This window comes from Nyctibius grandis, chromosome 4 (assembly GCF_013368605.1).
Source record: "Nyctibius grandis isolate bNycGra1 chromosome 4, bNycGra1.pri, whole genome shotgun sequence".
NCBI classification, from domain to species: Eukaryota; Metazoa; Chordata; class Aves; order Nyctibiiformes; family Nyctibiidae; genus Nyctibius; species Nyctibius grandis.
The window spans coordinates 48,190,657-48,208,248 of record NC_090661.1 but is presented as its reverse complement, the minus strand read 5'-3'; the positions used below and the strand labels follow the sequence as shown (position 1 = coordinate 48,208,248).

Genomic DNA, 17,592 nt, shown 5'->3' with positions numbered 1-17,592 from the left:
GGAATTTTCTATATCTTATATGAAAAACATGTTCATGGCAGTAAAAGAGTAGTAGTGCTTTTATGCCTTCTCAAAAAAAGGAACCAGCTGTTGTGTTTGTTTTTTTTTTTAATGAAGAGGTATTTACAAGTATAGTATCCAGAAAACAACTTGACTTATTATGTTAACATTGCAAAAGATCTTCATAAGCCCTCAGGAGGCAACTTAGCTTCTGAAAGCTCAGTGGAGAATCTGTTAAATCAGCAGAAGAATATTGAATTCCTGGTTGAGATTTGAAAAATGCTTGTTTCCAAAACAGAGTATGATGAATTATGTCTTCCACTGAAACAGCCAACCAAAAGACAGAAATGTAGGAATAATAAACAGAATGGAAGTATAAGCCTTTGCAAAAACAAGGGGGTTTTAATGTGGAAAAATTTACAAGCTTGAATATATTATAGCATCACTCTGACTTGAAGAAACAAACTTCTAGAGAATGATATATGTAACCAAGTTTTCATCACCAGTTTACTTTGATTTAAACACTTACAAATGTCCCAAAATACAGGCTTTTTGAAGTAGAAATTATCACTTATTTTCTTCTGTTTGGCCCATTGATAGCAAGGTATAGGGAGGAAAAGCTCTATCCATGCTAATGAAATAGTGCTTTGTCTTCGCTATCATTGATGCTGGTGCTCTCAGAAGAGCAAACGTGAAATGTTGCGGCCTGGTCCATATGCTTTCCATGTAGGATGTATTTAGCCACCTTATCTTCTGTTTGGGGAGCAGGACACGATGGCATCACTTTGTTCTCTGTGCCTTCATAATGGATTGTGATTTCTTTCTCTATTTTTTTTTCTGTTTTCAGTGATGGTTGGCTTTTAATTACATACATGTCTGGTAAAAATCTTAGTAAGCTTGCGTGGTCAATGATTTCCATCAGATTGAGTTGTAGGTTGGTTGTGTCATTTGGGAACGATGGTGAATGCTCCAGGACATACCCTTTCCACAAGCTCTTTTTATTTCGCACAAGAATGTGGAGACTTAGTTGTTATTTAAGTAACTAGCAACGGTCAGTAAACGTGACTGCTCAGGTTATAAAATGCCTTTCAGCATTGTTTCCTGAAAACGTAGGTTGAGATCTGCTGTTTTGATGTCCTTTCACACATACACGTGCACATATACATGCACACAGAGCTACCATAATCCGCACGAGCACTTAGTTGACAAAGCACCTTCTGTTAGTTAGCTTGGTATTTTTTTTTTTCTTCTAAGAAGGACCAAAAAATTAACTTGTTTAGTCTTGGGAAAGCCTTTGTACAAGGGAGGGAAAAGGTTTATTAGATTCCCTAGATTGTGGGTGTCAGGAGAGGAGAGGACAAGAAACCTGCCCAGGTAAGCAGTCCTACAAAACTGGTAGCCCTCCTAGCAAAGTGTTCCCGCTGAGGTCATGATAACATGCGGTGCTGTTTGTCAGGGTAAACTTATTGCTGGATAAATCCCTTCCTTGACAGAAACAAGTTATGCCAAGAGAGGTGATTCTGCCGCCAATTAAGGATGGCACATCTGTCAGTAGCTGATATAGTGTTTCTAACCTCCAACACCTCTGCGCTGGCAAGAGTTTGTAAGATGGGACAAGCTTGAAAAACAGTGCGAAACAAATTACGTTAGAAGCTGAAAGTAACTCTTGTGCAAAGAATTAATGGACTGTTTTCATCTCAAAGATGCCTTATGGATCTGATATTAAGATTATAATTTTATGCCCTAATCTTCTTTACTTCTTGCAGTGATTTAAAAAATGTCTTTAATATGCTCCAGCCAACCTTCTTAACAAAACCTGCTTCTTGTTAGATACACAATGAGTCTTATCAGAGGCAGTGTGCTACTGCCAGAGTACATCTTCACAAGTTCTCACAGAATTCTTACAAATCTCTGCTAGTAAATGTTTTAATTTCATTGATTGCATAATGAAAACTGGAACTGAAGGTGTTCCATTATGCTGAAGTGTGAGCTGTTATTGAGAGACTGAGTAATTGAGGCAATAAATATGTATCACAAGTGGAATGGTTCTGCATGTACTGAGTAGCAATCTATTTGCATCAAGACTTTTATTCTAAATTTTTCATTTAATCATTAAAACCAAAGATGTTGGCCTGAAGGCAAAGATAAAGGCATGAAATTGCTCAGTTTAGCCTTATTGTCCATGTTGGCAACAAAAAAATAGGTTAAATTAAGACTACGAAATTAAAACTCCAGTGTGTCGAACAGCTATAAGATTAGCTGATGAAAGACTGTATAGTAACTTCATCATAGCTATCTAACGTGAACTGGTATTTGTTGACCAACAAGAGCTGCATTGCAGCTTTTACATACAGTTAACAGTTTCACTGCTCAGGACCATTTTTAAAGATGTGTCGTACTGTGTTGCTTTGAAGTCTTCATAAGAATTAATTAAAAATGTAAACATGTAGCTTCCTTTGTATTGCGTCAAGTATCTTTGTTTTAGATCCAGGTGACAGTGATCCCCAGTGTGACAAGCAGATAAAATCCTGCTTGTGTTTTTTTGCCAATCTGAAGTTGGTTTGCCCCTCTGGAGTTCAGTGTCAGTCGGTAGTCTGTTTGTGTACAATGCAACATGCCTTTTATTTCTCGAGAAGCCTTGCTGATGAAGTGTTGCTTTGTGTAGAAGGACAGATTTGTGATTGCTCTCCAATTACTGCTTAGAGTTCACAAGAGGGGGGGGGAAAAACAAATACATCCTGGTTGAACTAAGTTTTCTTTTGAGTCCAATACCAGCTATGATAGCTTATTCATTAGCCTTAACAGATGACAGGAACATTACAAATATTAGATCTTTGTGGCAGAGTAACTTCCAAAAATTCTAGGGCTTCTTTGGTCTTTGTAGAGATGATTTTTTAAATATAGAATAGAGAAGTTACACAGATCTCAGCTCTAAGAAGTGTCTGTTTTTCTATTTTTTTTTTCCAAAGACTAAGTTCATCCTGGCCTTGCAAAAATTTTTAGTTGCTGACCAATTGCTCTGTATTTATTAAACTGCCTTTTGCAAATAAGGGTTGTCTGAGAATCCTTGCAGTATTTGGACTGTTAGTTTAAGCATGAGCTTCTATGATGTGAAGAGCAGCGAGGCTAAATACAGGTGAGTTTCTCTGTTTATGTGCCTTATTGATAAACCCATTGCAAGAGGAGTTCAGATTTGGTGTGGTGGAATGTGCCCCCTTTCTACCCCCTTTTTATCCTGCAGATAACTATGGTAAAACTTAATTTCTGCTTCGAGAAGAAATTTGCTTAAATATCTCCTAGAAAATGTTTTCACTATAACTTAAGTCTTCGTGAACAATATGACCTCTAAAGCAGAGGCCTTCACGAGTGATGAAGTATCACTCTTTTAGCCTGTGGGAATCTACTAATTTACTTTCCAGTAGGGTTGTGGGGAATATGCATCTCATGTGCCTTTAAATTCGTAATGGAGTGCTTTCTCTAGGGTGTTGGAATATTTTTTTTCCCAGGGAGATGCTAGCTGCATTTTTTAAAGAATATTGCTTGCCTTATATATTTGGAAGACTTGATAAGCCATATGGTAAAATGTCAGAAAAGAGAAATACTCTCCCTCAGCACAAATCTAGAAACACCATCTTTTGAAGCTTGTTTAGAAGTGGGCAAAAGTTTACTGTTCATACTGGAAGGTATGTGTTAATTATTGGAAGAATGGTGAAAACACTACGGTCAGTCAGCTGTTACTTACTGTATTGTTTCAGCTGGTGGTACTAGACCATTCTGTTGCAGAAACTCTGAAGCCTGACTTGTCTGTTCTGTTAAGTTGCTTAGGGTTTATAAATACAAAAGCATACATCTGGCATTCTTGGCCATGTAGAGTAGATAACAACCATAGTGTTATGGGCAACGCCTTAGAGCAAGGGTTTGAGAGGAGCTCTGAGTGACTTCCTCAGCAAAGCTGCTACTGATCTGGGAGTTCACTCTTGGTTATTTGCACCTGAAGTAGGAGGGCTGCGACTCTGTACCGCTTAAGATGTACAGTAAAACATATGTTGGTATGAAAATGAGCAATGCCAATTTAAATTGACTATCTGTTATCTTGGACTGGTATAAGGTTATGTCAAGTAAAAGCACATTCCTCTTCTCAAACTGTCAGCTATAAATATTCAACCCATCTTAGCTATCCAAGCAGAGGCAATTGTTCTGTTTCTTTTCTCCATTCTTTATTCTTCCTCTGCTGAGTCCACACAGCTACAGCTCTGAGTTGAGGGTGGTCAAGGGAGAGTGTTTCTTCCCTTGAGATGGCATGTGACCTTTACTTGTGATACAATGGCAGCATGTTCTTGAGGGGGATGCGTATGTGGACTTTAGACTAAATGATGCCCAGGCTGCTACAAGCAAGGAAGTGTTTTACTAAATTACATGAGCAATCTTGTTATGACTGCAGTAAGCTTGCAAAAGGGTATAAAAGCAACGGAGAAGTTATTAGTTAATCCTATAATTCCAGTGTAGGTCTGTCAGTAGCTAGTTTAAGCCATTTACAGGACCCATAAGGGACTTCAGATCAGTTGCTCTGATAACGGGTTCTAGTTTTCTAGCCTTTTGAAGAACTCAGTTCCAGTAATCCTCCCTTTCTTCCCCCTTTCCTTCCCTCCCTGAAGGTCATCACATTCCAGTTTCCTAGATGAAAGGATGTTACCAGAATCGTTGCACAACTCCTATGCGAGAACAATTGGCAGGGTGGTGTCTGAGCTGGCATTTTTTGCGTGGTCTTAAAAATGAAGCTGCATACTGCCAAGAAAGCCAGCTGCTGGAGGATTGCTGCAGTCCTGGCAGTCTTTCTAGGGCCTACAGTTGAGCAGATGTGGACAGAGCTCTGAGCTTCAGAAGATGTTTGGGCTGGGAAGGGATTTTGAGGTCCTGTCTGAATGCTCAAGCACTGTTTGGGTACACGTGGGATTAGCAGTGGTACCTAGTCACTGCTGTCTCCAGGCACTGCTTAGTTTGTCTTTGTGGTCCCAGAAAACATGGTAGAACTGTAGTAGCAGTTAACAGTCTGCTACGCTAGTGTACCAGTGGGACTGAACCAGCAAATGTTAACAGAGCTGAATGCTGAGTGTATGCTTGTTGCATAATATGACAAACCCTATTCAATTAGTGTGTGGCATCACTCTTCAAGTGCAGGATTTTATAGTGGAATAGGATGCTAAGTATGTTGGAGTGCAGAGGAGAGTAGTTGCACAGGATGTAGGGAGAAAGGAAAGCAGAGGACGAGGAACCTGCACCCAGTTCTTGTTTGATTCCTGGTGCTCTGCTTCACCACGACTACAGTTCTTCAGATGATGGTAACGACATGTGGTGGGTAGTGAGAAGACACCACTGAATATGTTTTCAAGTTCTTTGTAATGTTGTAGCCATGGTGACAAGTTTTTAGAGAGGTAATAGTTTCATTAAATTGACTGATGGTTCTGGAGTGAAGGAAAAGCTGGCAGGCTTTTGAGACCCACAAAACTGAAGAAGGCAAGTGTCTTGCAAATCTGTCAGTTGCTGTAGTAGATTATTACATCTCTGTAGAGAACTGAAAAACTTGCGCATGAAACTTGTTTACATCTCAAAGCACTCTTCAATCTACAAGGACAAATCTAGAATCATAAACTCTTTTTATGGGAAAGTTTCAGGATGACTGTGAAGCAGTTGCCAAATACAAATTAAGGTTGCTCTTTTAATCTTTAGCCTGGAAGGCTCACAACAACTTGGAAAAGGGTGTGAACGCGTAGAGGGGGAAACTATAAAGGTGCTGAAGTTCCTTCTGCGTGAAGCACTGTAAACTCCGTGCTTTATGGGAGCATGGAGAGAATGTATGTATGGGAGAAGCTGCATTCCTGTTGTGGTAGAGGGGCTGATCACAGCAGTTGCATGTTACCTTACTAGTCTCATAGTGGTGAAATCTCATGTGTATTTTGATGGAATTGTACATCACTGACTTGAAATGTTGACAGAAGTTGTGCATTTCTGTGTAGGAGACATGCGGATGCAGCTTTCTCAGAAGGTGCCTTAGTAGCTTTTTTCTACATGTAGATTGCTCTGGACACTTGTGTTTTTATTGGTTGTCTCAATGTTAGAAATGCAAGTAGTGGCATTTGGCCCACTATCTGTAGTATCTTGCAGTAGGCCTATTTCTTTTTATTTTGTTGAGTTTTTTATTTTTTTCAACTTCACTTTGCAGTCTGGGGTATTTAAAATAACCAAATAATTGGTCTGAAAACATAAGAAAAAGCTGGGTCTCCAGTAGAGGATCTGATCTGATGTGAGCCAATTAAAAAAAAAGTTTCATAAGCACAAGATGCCTTTGTGTTTTACTGAAATCTTACTGCTTTTTGGGGAAGAGGAATTAAGCTTCTGCAGAAACAGAAACTCTAGCGGGAAAAGATTAAGAAATAATGCTTTTAATGGCGGAAAAGAGATGTCTTAAATGGCAGTGAATGCTGTTAAAAATACCAGCTCCTACCCACTAATGATAGGCCAAGTTTTGCAAACTTAACAGGTTTCATCTTTTTTTCCTCATGCTTTGCCTTTGATGGGTTTTTGCCTTTGATTGCGTGGTTGTGGGTGGAATGTCTGATACTCTTGGCTACAAAAACTATATAGGTTCTTAACATTACATTTGTTCTGGCCTGGAGCAAAGTTATGTGGGTGTTGGATGTTTCTTTGAGACCTGACGTTTCTTTTGGTTGATCACCTTATGTTATCTACAACTTTAAAGGAAGATGATTAATATCTAGCAGCCTGACTTCACTACGTGGCATAGATCTGCACTGCTGTAGATTTAATGCTTCAGTATATGAATCACCCATCTGGAGAAGGCAGCGTTTGGATAATCAATTATCCAGAAATATACTCTGTGGACCAGAGACGAGTAATTATAAATGTTACTTATTGCAGTCTCATCAATGGCATAGTGCTTAATCTCTTAAGGACATTAGAGTATTAGTTGATCAGAAACGCATTATCATCTGCTTAGGTAAGAGGATGTGGTTCTTTTTCTGGGCAATACAGAAACTGTACACTGTGCTAGGCTAGAATTTAATTAACTGATAAATAGGTTGTCATATGTGTATCTGAATAGGTGGAATACTTAAATTATACTAGCTGTCTAATGTCCTGTGTACTGATTTTGACAAATGCCAAAAAAAATCCATACAGAATTGGCTGAATACATGATAAATTGGCTGCTACTGCTTACGCAAAGTGAGCTGGATTATCAGAAGTAATCGTTTTAATTTAAACCCAGCTCATTTTAACTGAAAAAGGTTAGGGAGCAGCCACATAATCAGTTCAGCAAACAGATCTAAGGAGGAAAGTAGTAATTTCCGTTAATACAGACAAGCAGGATAAAACATGGGGAACAGCTCCAGCTGATTCAGTAGGTTTCCATTAATTATTTAAAGTGTAAGCAAACTCTTCTTTAAGATGCCATTACCAGTGAATTTTGAGCAAATTTTGAATCTTGTTTAAAAGCAGGTAACTGCCTTGTTTTGCCAGGTACGCCTTAATTAAAAATCTGATATGGATAAACTAGGGAGTGCTTGGACTTGATGGTTGTGCCTGTCTTAGTCCATTCAGCTACAGCCTTGTTAGAAAATGAGTGATTAATCTTGATTATATGAGGGAGAAGAAACTGCAAATTCTGGTTTGCATTTATTTTTAACACTTCCATAAGCACAAGCAGTACGTTCATTGTTTGTACTTTAGCTAGAGGTCTTCTGAGGCGTTACGCATGTGACTTATGACTATTGTGTTCACAGTCTTATTTCTTTTCTAGGGAAAGCACGTGTGCAGCAGCTAGCAGAGAACACAAGATACTTCAGGAGACGACTGAAAGAGATGGGCTTTATCATCTATGGAAATGAAGATTCCCCTGTTGTGCCTCTGATGCTGTACATGCCAGCAAAAATTGGGTAGGTTTAACAGGATGACTTCTCATCCATCTTCTTTAAAGCTAGGACGGTACGAGAATATTAGGACTTTTCTAAATATAAGAAAAGACTGGTTTGATTTTTGCTTTTATGATCATTACTGAGTCTTACAAAACATGGAAACTTCCTATAAGTGATCTTGAGAAAATCGAAGCTTGGGGCAGTAAGAAAGCACTTCAGGGAAGCAATTTTACCACTACATGCCATGTTTTAGAAGTTGGTGGGTTTTTTTCATTTTATTTATACCTATATGTGCTAAAGAGAAGCTGAAATTAAATGTAAATTAACATTAAAAGTCACTGGAGGAATTTTTCAACCAGCTCCTGGACCAGAAGCAGCCAACGTTTCCACAGATGCACTCTGAAAATTAAAAAAAAAAAGAAAAAGGGGATGGGGGCATGATGGGACACAACAACCTGTATTTGATGAATCCCAGCTTTTTTAAGAGGTCTGGATTTAATAGCTCAGGTATTGTTATCGTAAATACTAATAGAACTGTAACACATAGCTTTATAAATGCTTATGGCCTTGTGGGCTGCTGTGTGGATAATTAAGGCAAAAATTCTGTGAGCAGGATATAATGTATATATTACAAGTTTTTGCAACATAAACAAAAGTCTGATTTCAAGGACAACTTGGCTTTGATAGCTGCTTTTCAGTGTCCATGTATAATGCAGTACTCAACCAACACTTTCAAATTTGGAAAGCAGAGCTCCATTTTAAGCCATATTGAACACCTCTAGTGCTCTTCTAGCTCAGTTAGGCTTCGGTCTGGCTAAGCACTGTGGTTCTGTGAGGGAACAAACATCTTCAAGCACTCTGCATGAAGCTAAATACAGTCTTCCTCCATGCTTCTCAAGTATAACCAAATTTAAAAGGCCTGTAACCTTTATGGGTGCTGTAGAGTCTACGGTGTGCACCATCCAGCACGCAGAGGCATACTGTTTCTACCACCCAGCTGCTCTACCAGTTAGTACAATCTTTTCCCTGGAGATGTTCATGGAAATATTTATTAGCTGAGCAGTTGGGCCAGTAACTTATTTAAAAACGAGCAGGAACACAGAGCTCTGATGACAGTTGGCCCTTAGGATCTGCATCGAGTCTACTTCATCCTTTCTTTGTCTCTTGTAGTCTATTTTTAAAATAGTTTGAGAGTACTAAACGGAAACAAAATGAAGTGTATCAGGATGCACCTATTCGTAAGGAAAATAGTTGTAGCAGAAGTAAAAGGCAGAAAATTAAAAAACCTAGTAAAAGGATGTTATTTTTGTACATCCTTGTAAGCCTCTTAAGTTCATTGCTGCTTCTCAAGACAAGGTCAGTTCAAAGAGGATTAACCATTTCCTGTGGCCTGTGGAAACACCCACGATTGCACTGCCATTACAGAAAGGATCTAGCTCTTCATGCCTCTCATCGCATAAGTCACAGCCGCTGATTTCTTTAATCCCCATAAGAATTTGTTTTGTTGAAGATACTGTATGACAGCTTTATGAGGTTTTTGCACCTTCCTTAAAAATATTTGGTATCAGATTAGGTGATCTCAATTTACTGTGGCAGTTCAATGGTTCCCATGATAGGCACTTAAAAAGTGGTACATTCTGTGACACCATAATGTACTTTAATTGAATTAGATTGATGAAAACAAACCATCTTGAAACTACAGAAGCATCTGCTTTGGGGGATTGCAGCATGGGGGATTCCTTGTATAGTCAAACTTCTGAGCCAAAATCCCTGTTTCCTGTCGGAAAGATTTCCAAGCTTAGGTTACAAATCCACTTAGAAACAGCCTGCTAAAAGACCAGCCTCTGACACATATAGTCTTTCAGCTTTGTTAGAACTTAATACAGTGAAACCTTTTGAGGAGGACCACCTTGGGATTGAATTTAAAAAAAAAAAGGCTTTTGTGAACCGGCATTCTGCCTCTAAAAGAAAGCACTGGAAGCTCCAAATTGTGGTCTTACACGCTTGCTTCAACAAAGGCCTATGAGTTAACATACTGAGACCTGCTGCTGCTTTGCCTCCACTGGTATCATTCTGACAATCTTTCTTATTCTCTCTGGCAGTGCATTTGGGCGTGAAATGCTGAAGCGGAACATCGGGGTTGTGGTTGTGGGCTTCCCTGCCACCCCCATCATTGAGTCCAGAGCCAGATTCTGCTTGTCTGCAGCTCATACCAAAGAGATGCTTGATACAGTAAGTGTCTCATCTTGTCTTCCTTTTGCTCATGCCTCCTATAAACAGATATAACAATTGTCTATTTTTTGTAGACTGGTTCAATGTTTGGTACACAGACTAGCTGAACCTGATGTTCAAAGCCTTGTTTAGTAGAGCTGGCAATGACTCCATCCCTCTTTCCTTGCTTCAACAATGCAGAATGGCTGCCTACAGTAAATCTCAGGGACTTTCTTTTCCTATTTTAAATAATGCAAGAGAGACAGTCTCATTCCTTTGAGACAATGCTTTTTCCCCCCTTAAAAGGCTCTACCTTCTGCTGAATCTTTTAAAAGGAAAAAATTCTGCTTCTTCTGGCCCTAGATGCAGAAGGTAAAAAAAAAAAAAGCCTCAGAACCTCCAAAAGATCTATTTTCTTCTCAAAAGCAAGTGCAAACCTCAGCACGATTACCAGTGAGTTTTTATTCGAGAGAGTACTATTCCAGTTCTTGTTTACAGCTTCAGAGCACTGTATCTTAAATGATCCTGTCCTAAATGAGTCTGTGCCACAGGCAATGCCTTACTGACTCCTGCCCGCACTAAGGGTGTTCCAGTGGGAATGGAGGTCCCCTCTAAGGAGGCCTGCATCACAGTAAGGAGGTGCTGCTTTAAAAACTAAGGATGGAAGTTACTCTTTGACTAATATAGTTGAAAGGGGATTGTATGAGTAAGCCTGACTATCTTTATTATGTTTTGGTGTGGTAACTACATTCATTTTTGAGTCTTCTGAATAATCTTCTTTGATGGACATGTACATGGGCTGTCTTAGGCTCTGTTGAAGTTCTCCAGTGTATTTTTTTTTTTCCCCAATTTGCTGTTCTGTGACTCGGGACATAAGCTAGGTTGAGTCACAACCTTGGACTTCAGGAGAGTAGACTGTCCTGTTCAGAGACCTGCTTGAAAGAATCCCGTAGGATACGGTCTGAAGAGAGGAGATGTCCAGGATAGCTGGTTGAATTTCTCCTTTCCCCTCGCCCCAAAGAATGGTCCATCCTGACTTACAGGAGAGCAAATGTAGTGGGAAGCCTGCACAGATGAACAAACCAACAAAATCATAAAACAGAAGCATATAAGAGGTGCAAGCAGGGACAGGTGACCCAGAAAGAATAGAGACACAGTCCTGAGCCTGAAGGGATGGGGTCAGGAAAGCCAAAGACCACCTGGAGCTGAGCCTGTCAAAGGACATGAAACACAGCAGGCAGGGCTTTTATGGGGATATTAGTAGCAAAAGGAAGAGTAGAGAAAATGTGGGGCTGCTGCTGAATGGCATAGGGATCAGGTGACAAATGATATGCAAGAGGCCAGAGTACTTGGTGCCTTTGTTGCCTCAGTCTTTACTGATGAGACTTGCATTCAGGAATCCTGGGCCCGTGAGGTCAGTGGAAAAATACAGAGCAAAGGAGACTCACCCTTGGTGTGAAGGAGGATCCAATAAGGGAACATTTAAACAAACTGAACGTACACAAGCCCATGGGACCTGATGGGATGCACCCACAAGTGCTGAGGGAGCTGACTGTCACTGCAAGGCTACTCTTGCTTATTATCTTTGGAAGTTCATGGTGATTGGGGGAGGTTCCTGAGGACTGGAAGAAAGCAAATGTCACCATTGGCTTCAAGGAGGGCAAGAAGTGTGATCTGAGAAACTGCAGGTTGAGAAGCCTCACCTTGATTTTTGGGAAGGTTATGGAGAAAAAAATCCTTGAAACTATTTTCAAACATTTTGTGGACAAGAAGGTGATTGGGAGTAGTCATCATGGAGTTATGAAGGGGAAATCATGCCCAGTGTCCAGATATGATCAGGTGGTAACACTTCAATACATGAACAGCAAATGGGACATATAAATAGACATTTACTAATGTCTTATCAAAAAAAAATAGATTCAAACTTTTCACACTTCACTGCCACAGAACCTTCAAATCAGCAGCTGAAAATGGCTCTTTATTATTTCAGTTTTGTTAGGAAAAATAGTAAGCAGTGGTGAGTGCAGTTTGCTAATGTATATTTAGTGTCCTTCTGTATCAGTTAAACAACCTGCCATGTATCTGCAGTGCTGTACTTGCTGCTTCTGACTTGTTTCTGCCTTGTAAGACCTGAGAGATTCTGCCATGACACTCCAATAGCAGACTGCTAAAGATCTCCTTCCCAGCTACTTCTACTGCTACTCTTCCCATCATTATCGTAATTGAGTTGTTTCTGTTCCGAATAAAAATTCTGAAACAGTATGTTTGGAGAAGGCCCTCTCCTTCCCTTCTGTTCCCCCTGTGTAAAATGAATAGTATCACAGACCTGTCTCAGAGCATGGTAATAGAACTAAGTGCATTGACATAAGTGAGGGAACAGTAACTTCTGGCCAGGTGGATGTGGGGGGATGAATGGGAAGGAGGTGGAAGGAAGGAAATGAAAGAAAACTGAAGTCTCTGAAATCATATTGCTGCAAACTGAGCTACAACTGAAACCGTGCACACTTGATGTGCTGGCACTACCTGAGCAATCACGCACTCTTGCTGTTGGTTAGATTCTTGGTCTTCTCTCTTAGTGACTAGCTGGAGTCTTTACCATAACAAGCTGCTTTTGCAGGGTCTATGTAAGTACTGTACTAGCTCTCTTCCAAAACCAATCTGTAACTTTTATTACTCTGCTTAAAAAAAGCTCTTTTCCTGTCAATTCACTTACAAGTCTCTCTGCTTTCCAAAAAACGTTTCAAGTTTTGTGCATTTAACTCTAAAGACTCACTTGTAGAGTACTTCTGTAGTTGCTAAATGCTCTGAATCGAGGAAATGCTTGTTTAATATATTGGGGCTTGTCTGCCTAAGAAAGTTAATCCAGGACAAAATGAGGTGTGAATTTTGAAGTGAATGAAGAAATCCTTATTTAGCTCAGTATGTGAAGGCGTTGTTCCAAGTTAGCGTAATCCACTTTACGGTTCAAAAGAGCTGCATGCTCTGAACCCAGAACATTGGCAAGAGAAGTTAATAAGGAGCAAGTCTTTGTGTCAATGACTTTGTGTTGTGTTTTCTTGTGATGCAGTGAAAGGGGATTGATTTCAGGCAGCTAATCATTAAGGCAGCCCTCGAATCTGGTCCCTCTGCTGAACTGTGGCAAAAATATCCAGGAGGAAAAATAACTGAAATAATAGACTTGGAGAGAGCTGGCAGAGAGCTTCTCCAAGTCAGTGACAAGAGAGGAGAACTTGGTAGCCCATCCATCTGTACATGGATGCCAATTAGGACTATTTTTTCTAAACAAAATTTATCCAGGTTTGGACCACAGGGAAAAGAAGCTTGTCTTGTAAATGCTGATATTTGTAATGCTTCCTTGCTCTTATTAAATAAATCCACATGATGGGGAACAGTTCTCAGTTACAATTTTAACTGTTTTATGTAAATAAAATTTCCTTGCCTGAAAATATTTGGCTCAGGATCAGAGTGAAGTCCCTCATAACCTGCATCCCTGTGGGCCGGTACTTTCTTTTCAGTGATGAAAAATATATTACACTCTCCTGAAGTCAGAGTTCACCAATGCCACTTCCTTTGTAGTCTTTGCTGGTCACATGGTCCTTTTTGTTTTAAATTAATAAAATCCTAAATCTGCATTCAAGAATAACAGTTAACAGACCATTCAACAGAAATTCAGCCTTAAATTGTTTCCATATGGGATCTTTACTTAAAAGCCCTGGCAAACTGTGCCCACGCTTTTGTTTTGTTTTGTTTTTACCAAGGTCCAACTTTGGAGTTTGTCGTTCCCCCAGATTTTAGAGTGGAGAGGTTCTTGCTGCCAGATATAACAAGTATGAGGGACCATTGTTTAAAGAAACAAAAACTTGAACTATCCACCCAGGAAGCAAAAGCATGTAGGGATATTAACCCATGTCTGACAACTATTCTCCAGAGACAGACATTTGACCCAGAACATGTTAGAATTGGAGCATTAATGTTGAATTAGTGGCATTCTGAAGGAATGCTGAATGTACCTATCTGAATAAAGTTACAATTCAAGAGAGTGCAGAATGCCAGCCTTTGAGTTCAAAAATCACATTGGACCTGGAAGTCATCTTCTGAACTCATTTCTTTGACACCTGCCCATAGAAGATAATTAGCATCACGTACTCTTGCAGATTTGTCTGCAGTAGCTGATTTATTTTGTACCTTGCTGCAGGAGTTCTGTAGAGAAATGAATTGAAGTTTAGGCTTTGGCTTTTAACAAACCCTATTGTGAACCAGTGTCTTATCAAAGAGATTGCAACATAAAGAAAGTATGATTAACTGAGCTGGGACTTTCCTCCTTTTTAATGCTAGCAGATGTTTGATCTCTGGTAAACTTTGTAACGTTTGCATTTAGGTCAAAACAGTGAAAGGGTTTTTTAGCTCACTAGCAGTGTTCTGGGCCATCAGTTGCCTGAGTGTTGCCTTTCTGGCAACCTCAGTCAGTGGGACTTGCTTTCTAGGGAGAAAATGCTTGGGATCCTACCCAGAATAACTTTTTTTCATTCCTAGGATTGGCTGGCAAAAATCTCCCATCCAACGTTGTTTATGATACAGAGCTTGCATCTCTAGTTGTATATGCACAATGCAAATTATCCAAATGTAGATATAACAAATGCATTGATAGAACTTGTTAGCACAATATTGCAGCTTGCCTTTCACTGTCTTGCAATTTAAAAAATACAGTAGGTCAGAGATGGTATGCTAACACACATGTTGTTTTCATAATGAATGATACATAAAGAGGGGTCAAACCTCTGTGTACATTTTTTTTCAGCTTCAGCTTTATTACCTCCAGGAAGGCAGGAACATTGTTCTCTGTTTTTCTGTCTATGAATAGTCCTGGCTTTTTTGGGGATGACTGTGAAATTTGAGTTAGTATTGCTGGATATTATGATCCTGCCTTGGAAGTGGAATAGTCAAGTGGGTGCAGAGTCACTCTTGGTTAAGTGACCAGTGCTGCTCACTTGGTCTCGAGACCTCTGAATGCTAAAAATCAAAACCAAATCCTCTGCACCTCTGAAGCTGCAGACTTCTAGCACAGTAAAATCTCACTTAAGTAAAATGGCTGTCAGAGTAGTCTGCAGGCATGCAAAAAGGAAGATGTGCTGATAACTTGCTTACATCTGTCTCCTCTGCTGATCTACTGTGGTCTCTTTCTCAGGCTTTAAAAGAAATCAATGAAGTTGGGGACCTTTTGCAACTGAAATATTCCCGTCACCGTTTGGTACCTCTCTTGGACCGGCCATTTGACGAGACAACATATGAAGAAACAGAAGACTGAACTCCATCCATGTGCCTTGGTGGGAGGGACACACTCCGTGGCACACAGGCCACAGCTTCCATGAACTTATGACTGCTTAGCATAAAAGACATTTCCTCACAATACTGAAGTGGCCACATCAGCTCTAAATGGCATTTTGTAAATAGGAAGAGGAGAAAAAAAAGCTTTGATTCCTGTGTCTTCGGGGTCTGGCCCTAGAGGTGCTTGGCTCTATTTTTTCTTGTTGCTTTTTTTATTTATTTGTCTCAATGAGTTCACAGCAACCCAAGTTGGCTGTGGCTGATCAGCTCAGACTTTGTATGCACCATTAGCCTCCCAAATGCTGGCTGAGATGTTGTGAGCATGTGTGACGCTGGCATGACAGCATTTCCAGTGTCACTGCTAGGTGCCTGACCTTCCCCATAAGGAGTGAGCTGACCTGTCTGTTCTTGGAGACTTCCTAGAGAAACTGTTGATTGCTAACTTTGACATATTTAACAAGATGGATAATCAACTAAAGTTGTTTTTTTTCTTTTGCAGTTACTTGTGTTTGAAACTTGAATTCAGCCTTTTTAAAATAAATGTGTTGTTAACATGTCACTGACAGGACCATTGTTCCCAAACATTATTTAGTTTTGTAAGCCACAGACAAAAGGACTTCTGGGACTCTAGCCTCTGTTCCTTCCCAGTATGGATACCAGATTGTCTCCTGGTTTTGGCACTAATTGTTCTCTTGATATAGGGTAAGTGATGGAGAGGGGGTTTGTTCATCTTTTTTTTTTAATTGGCTGTGTTTTGTCTTCCTTCTGACATACTTCTGTTGGGGGAAAAAAAGATAAAAGGTGGGTTTAGTGTGTGTTGCTTTCTCATCTTCAGGTTAATTTCTCTTGCTTTAGAATTATAAAACCATGAACAAGTTGCTGCTAAGTTCTGTAAGGGTGCTCTTGGGATTAAGTAAACCGTAGCAAGCCTGGTGCTTTTTGTTAAGACCAGAACCCCTCAATAAGCAGGCCTATACAATGGATGACAATTAGGAGAACCACTTATTTCATGCAGATCTGTGAAAGACTGATTGCTACCCTTTGCCACGCTAATTCGCTGTTTCTTGTTGTATATGAGGTGTTCTTCGTTGGCCTTGTTGTGCCATGCTTTTATGCAAAGAGTATAGACAGCTTGGATCTTGTATCATAGATTACATTTCGGTTACCCAACAAAGTTTCAGTTGGCAGCTACATGTCTGTGTAGGCCTTCCCTGAAGAGAGAATGTCCTTACAATTGTGTTTAGTTTGAGATCTTTATTCTTTTGCATTTCTGTTACTGTGAGATCAAATTAATGGTCACTGAGCCAGTTGCTGTTTGGCATCTTAATTTGCAAGTTCCACACTGTCTTACTCTGATCAAAGTTTAAAATAGACACCTTTGCTGTAGCACACCTTAGAGGTGGTCTGCTACGTAGCCATTGCATCTTGAATTCTGTCAGTGAACAGAATGGGTCATTGAAGAGGTACCAAAAATGTTACAACAGGAGTCAGTTGTAGTATAGTTTGTTTCTGTATTTTATACCTTGGACATGTAGGGTTTTTGCAAAGTAAAAGTAAAGCTTTAACATTGTGTCAATTGGGTTGGGCCAGCTCTTCAGTTTGCGTTAGCATGATGCTTTTTGCAGGGGACTGGAGTTTTTTTAAACAGATTCCTCATCGTAATGCTAAAGCAGAGTGCAGCTCAAAGCTATTTGCCTGGTGCTGCAAAAAAAATAATTTTTTTAAAGTTATTTTATGTTCACTCTGCAGCTAACAGGGAAGGAATGCGCTGGTCACTAGAACCAAGCAGTCTGCAAATACATCTGGTGATTTAAAGCAGAATTGGCTTCTATTTTATAGAATATCCATCTTCATGCGTTTATAGATCTTGTTCCATTTTAATGTAACGGAACTTCAAAACACTGATTCAGTTTTTTACCATTGCATTTCAGAAATTTAATTAGATCAGAAGAACTAAAATTGGCTGTTTCAAAATAGGTCCAGATAACTGTTTCTGTCTTAGTCCACTAATGTTGATTTGCTCGCCTTCTGAAGCAAAGTGTGTGAACAGTCCAAGAATCCTGTAACCTGTGTGTGCAACTTTGGTAGCTATGGAGTAGTCTCATTTGTTCAGCCACAGAGCAAG

General features: G+C 39.8%; 1 protein-coding gene across 1 annotated transcript in view; it reads left to right on the top strand.

Moving 5' to 3' along the window:
* Positions 1-17,042, top strand: part of SPTLC2 (serine palmitoyltransferase long chain base subunit 2) — an 81,529-nt gene extending 64,487 nt beyond the window's left edge. The window contains exons 10-12 of the mRNA XM_068399125.1: positions 7,817-7,952; positions 10,034-10,163; positions 15,328-17,042. Of these exons, the coding sequence (XP_068255226.1) occupies positions 7,817-7,952; positions 10,034-10,163; positions 15,328-15,447 (386 nt within the window). The 3' untranslated portion in view covers positions 15,448-17,042. The remainder of the gene's footprint in view (positions 1-7,816; positions 7,953-10,033; positions 10,164-15,327) is intronic.
* Positions 17,043-17,592: the final 550 nt, after the last annotated feature.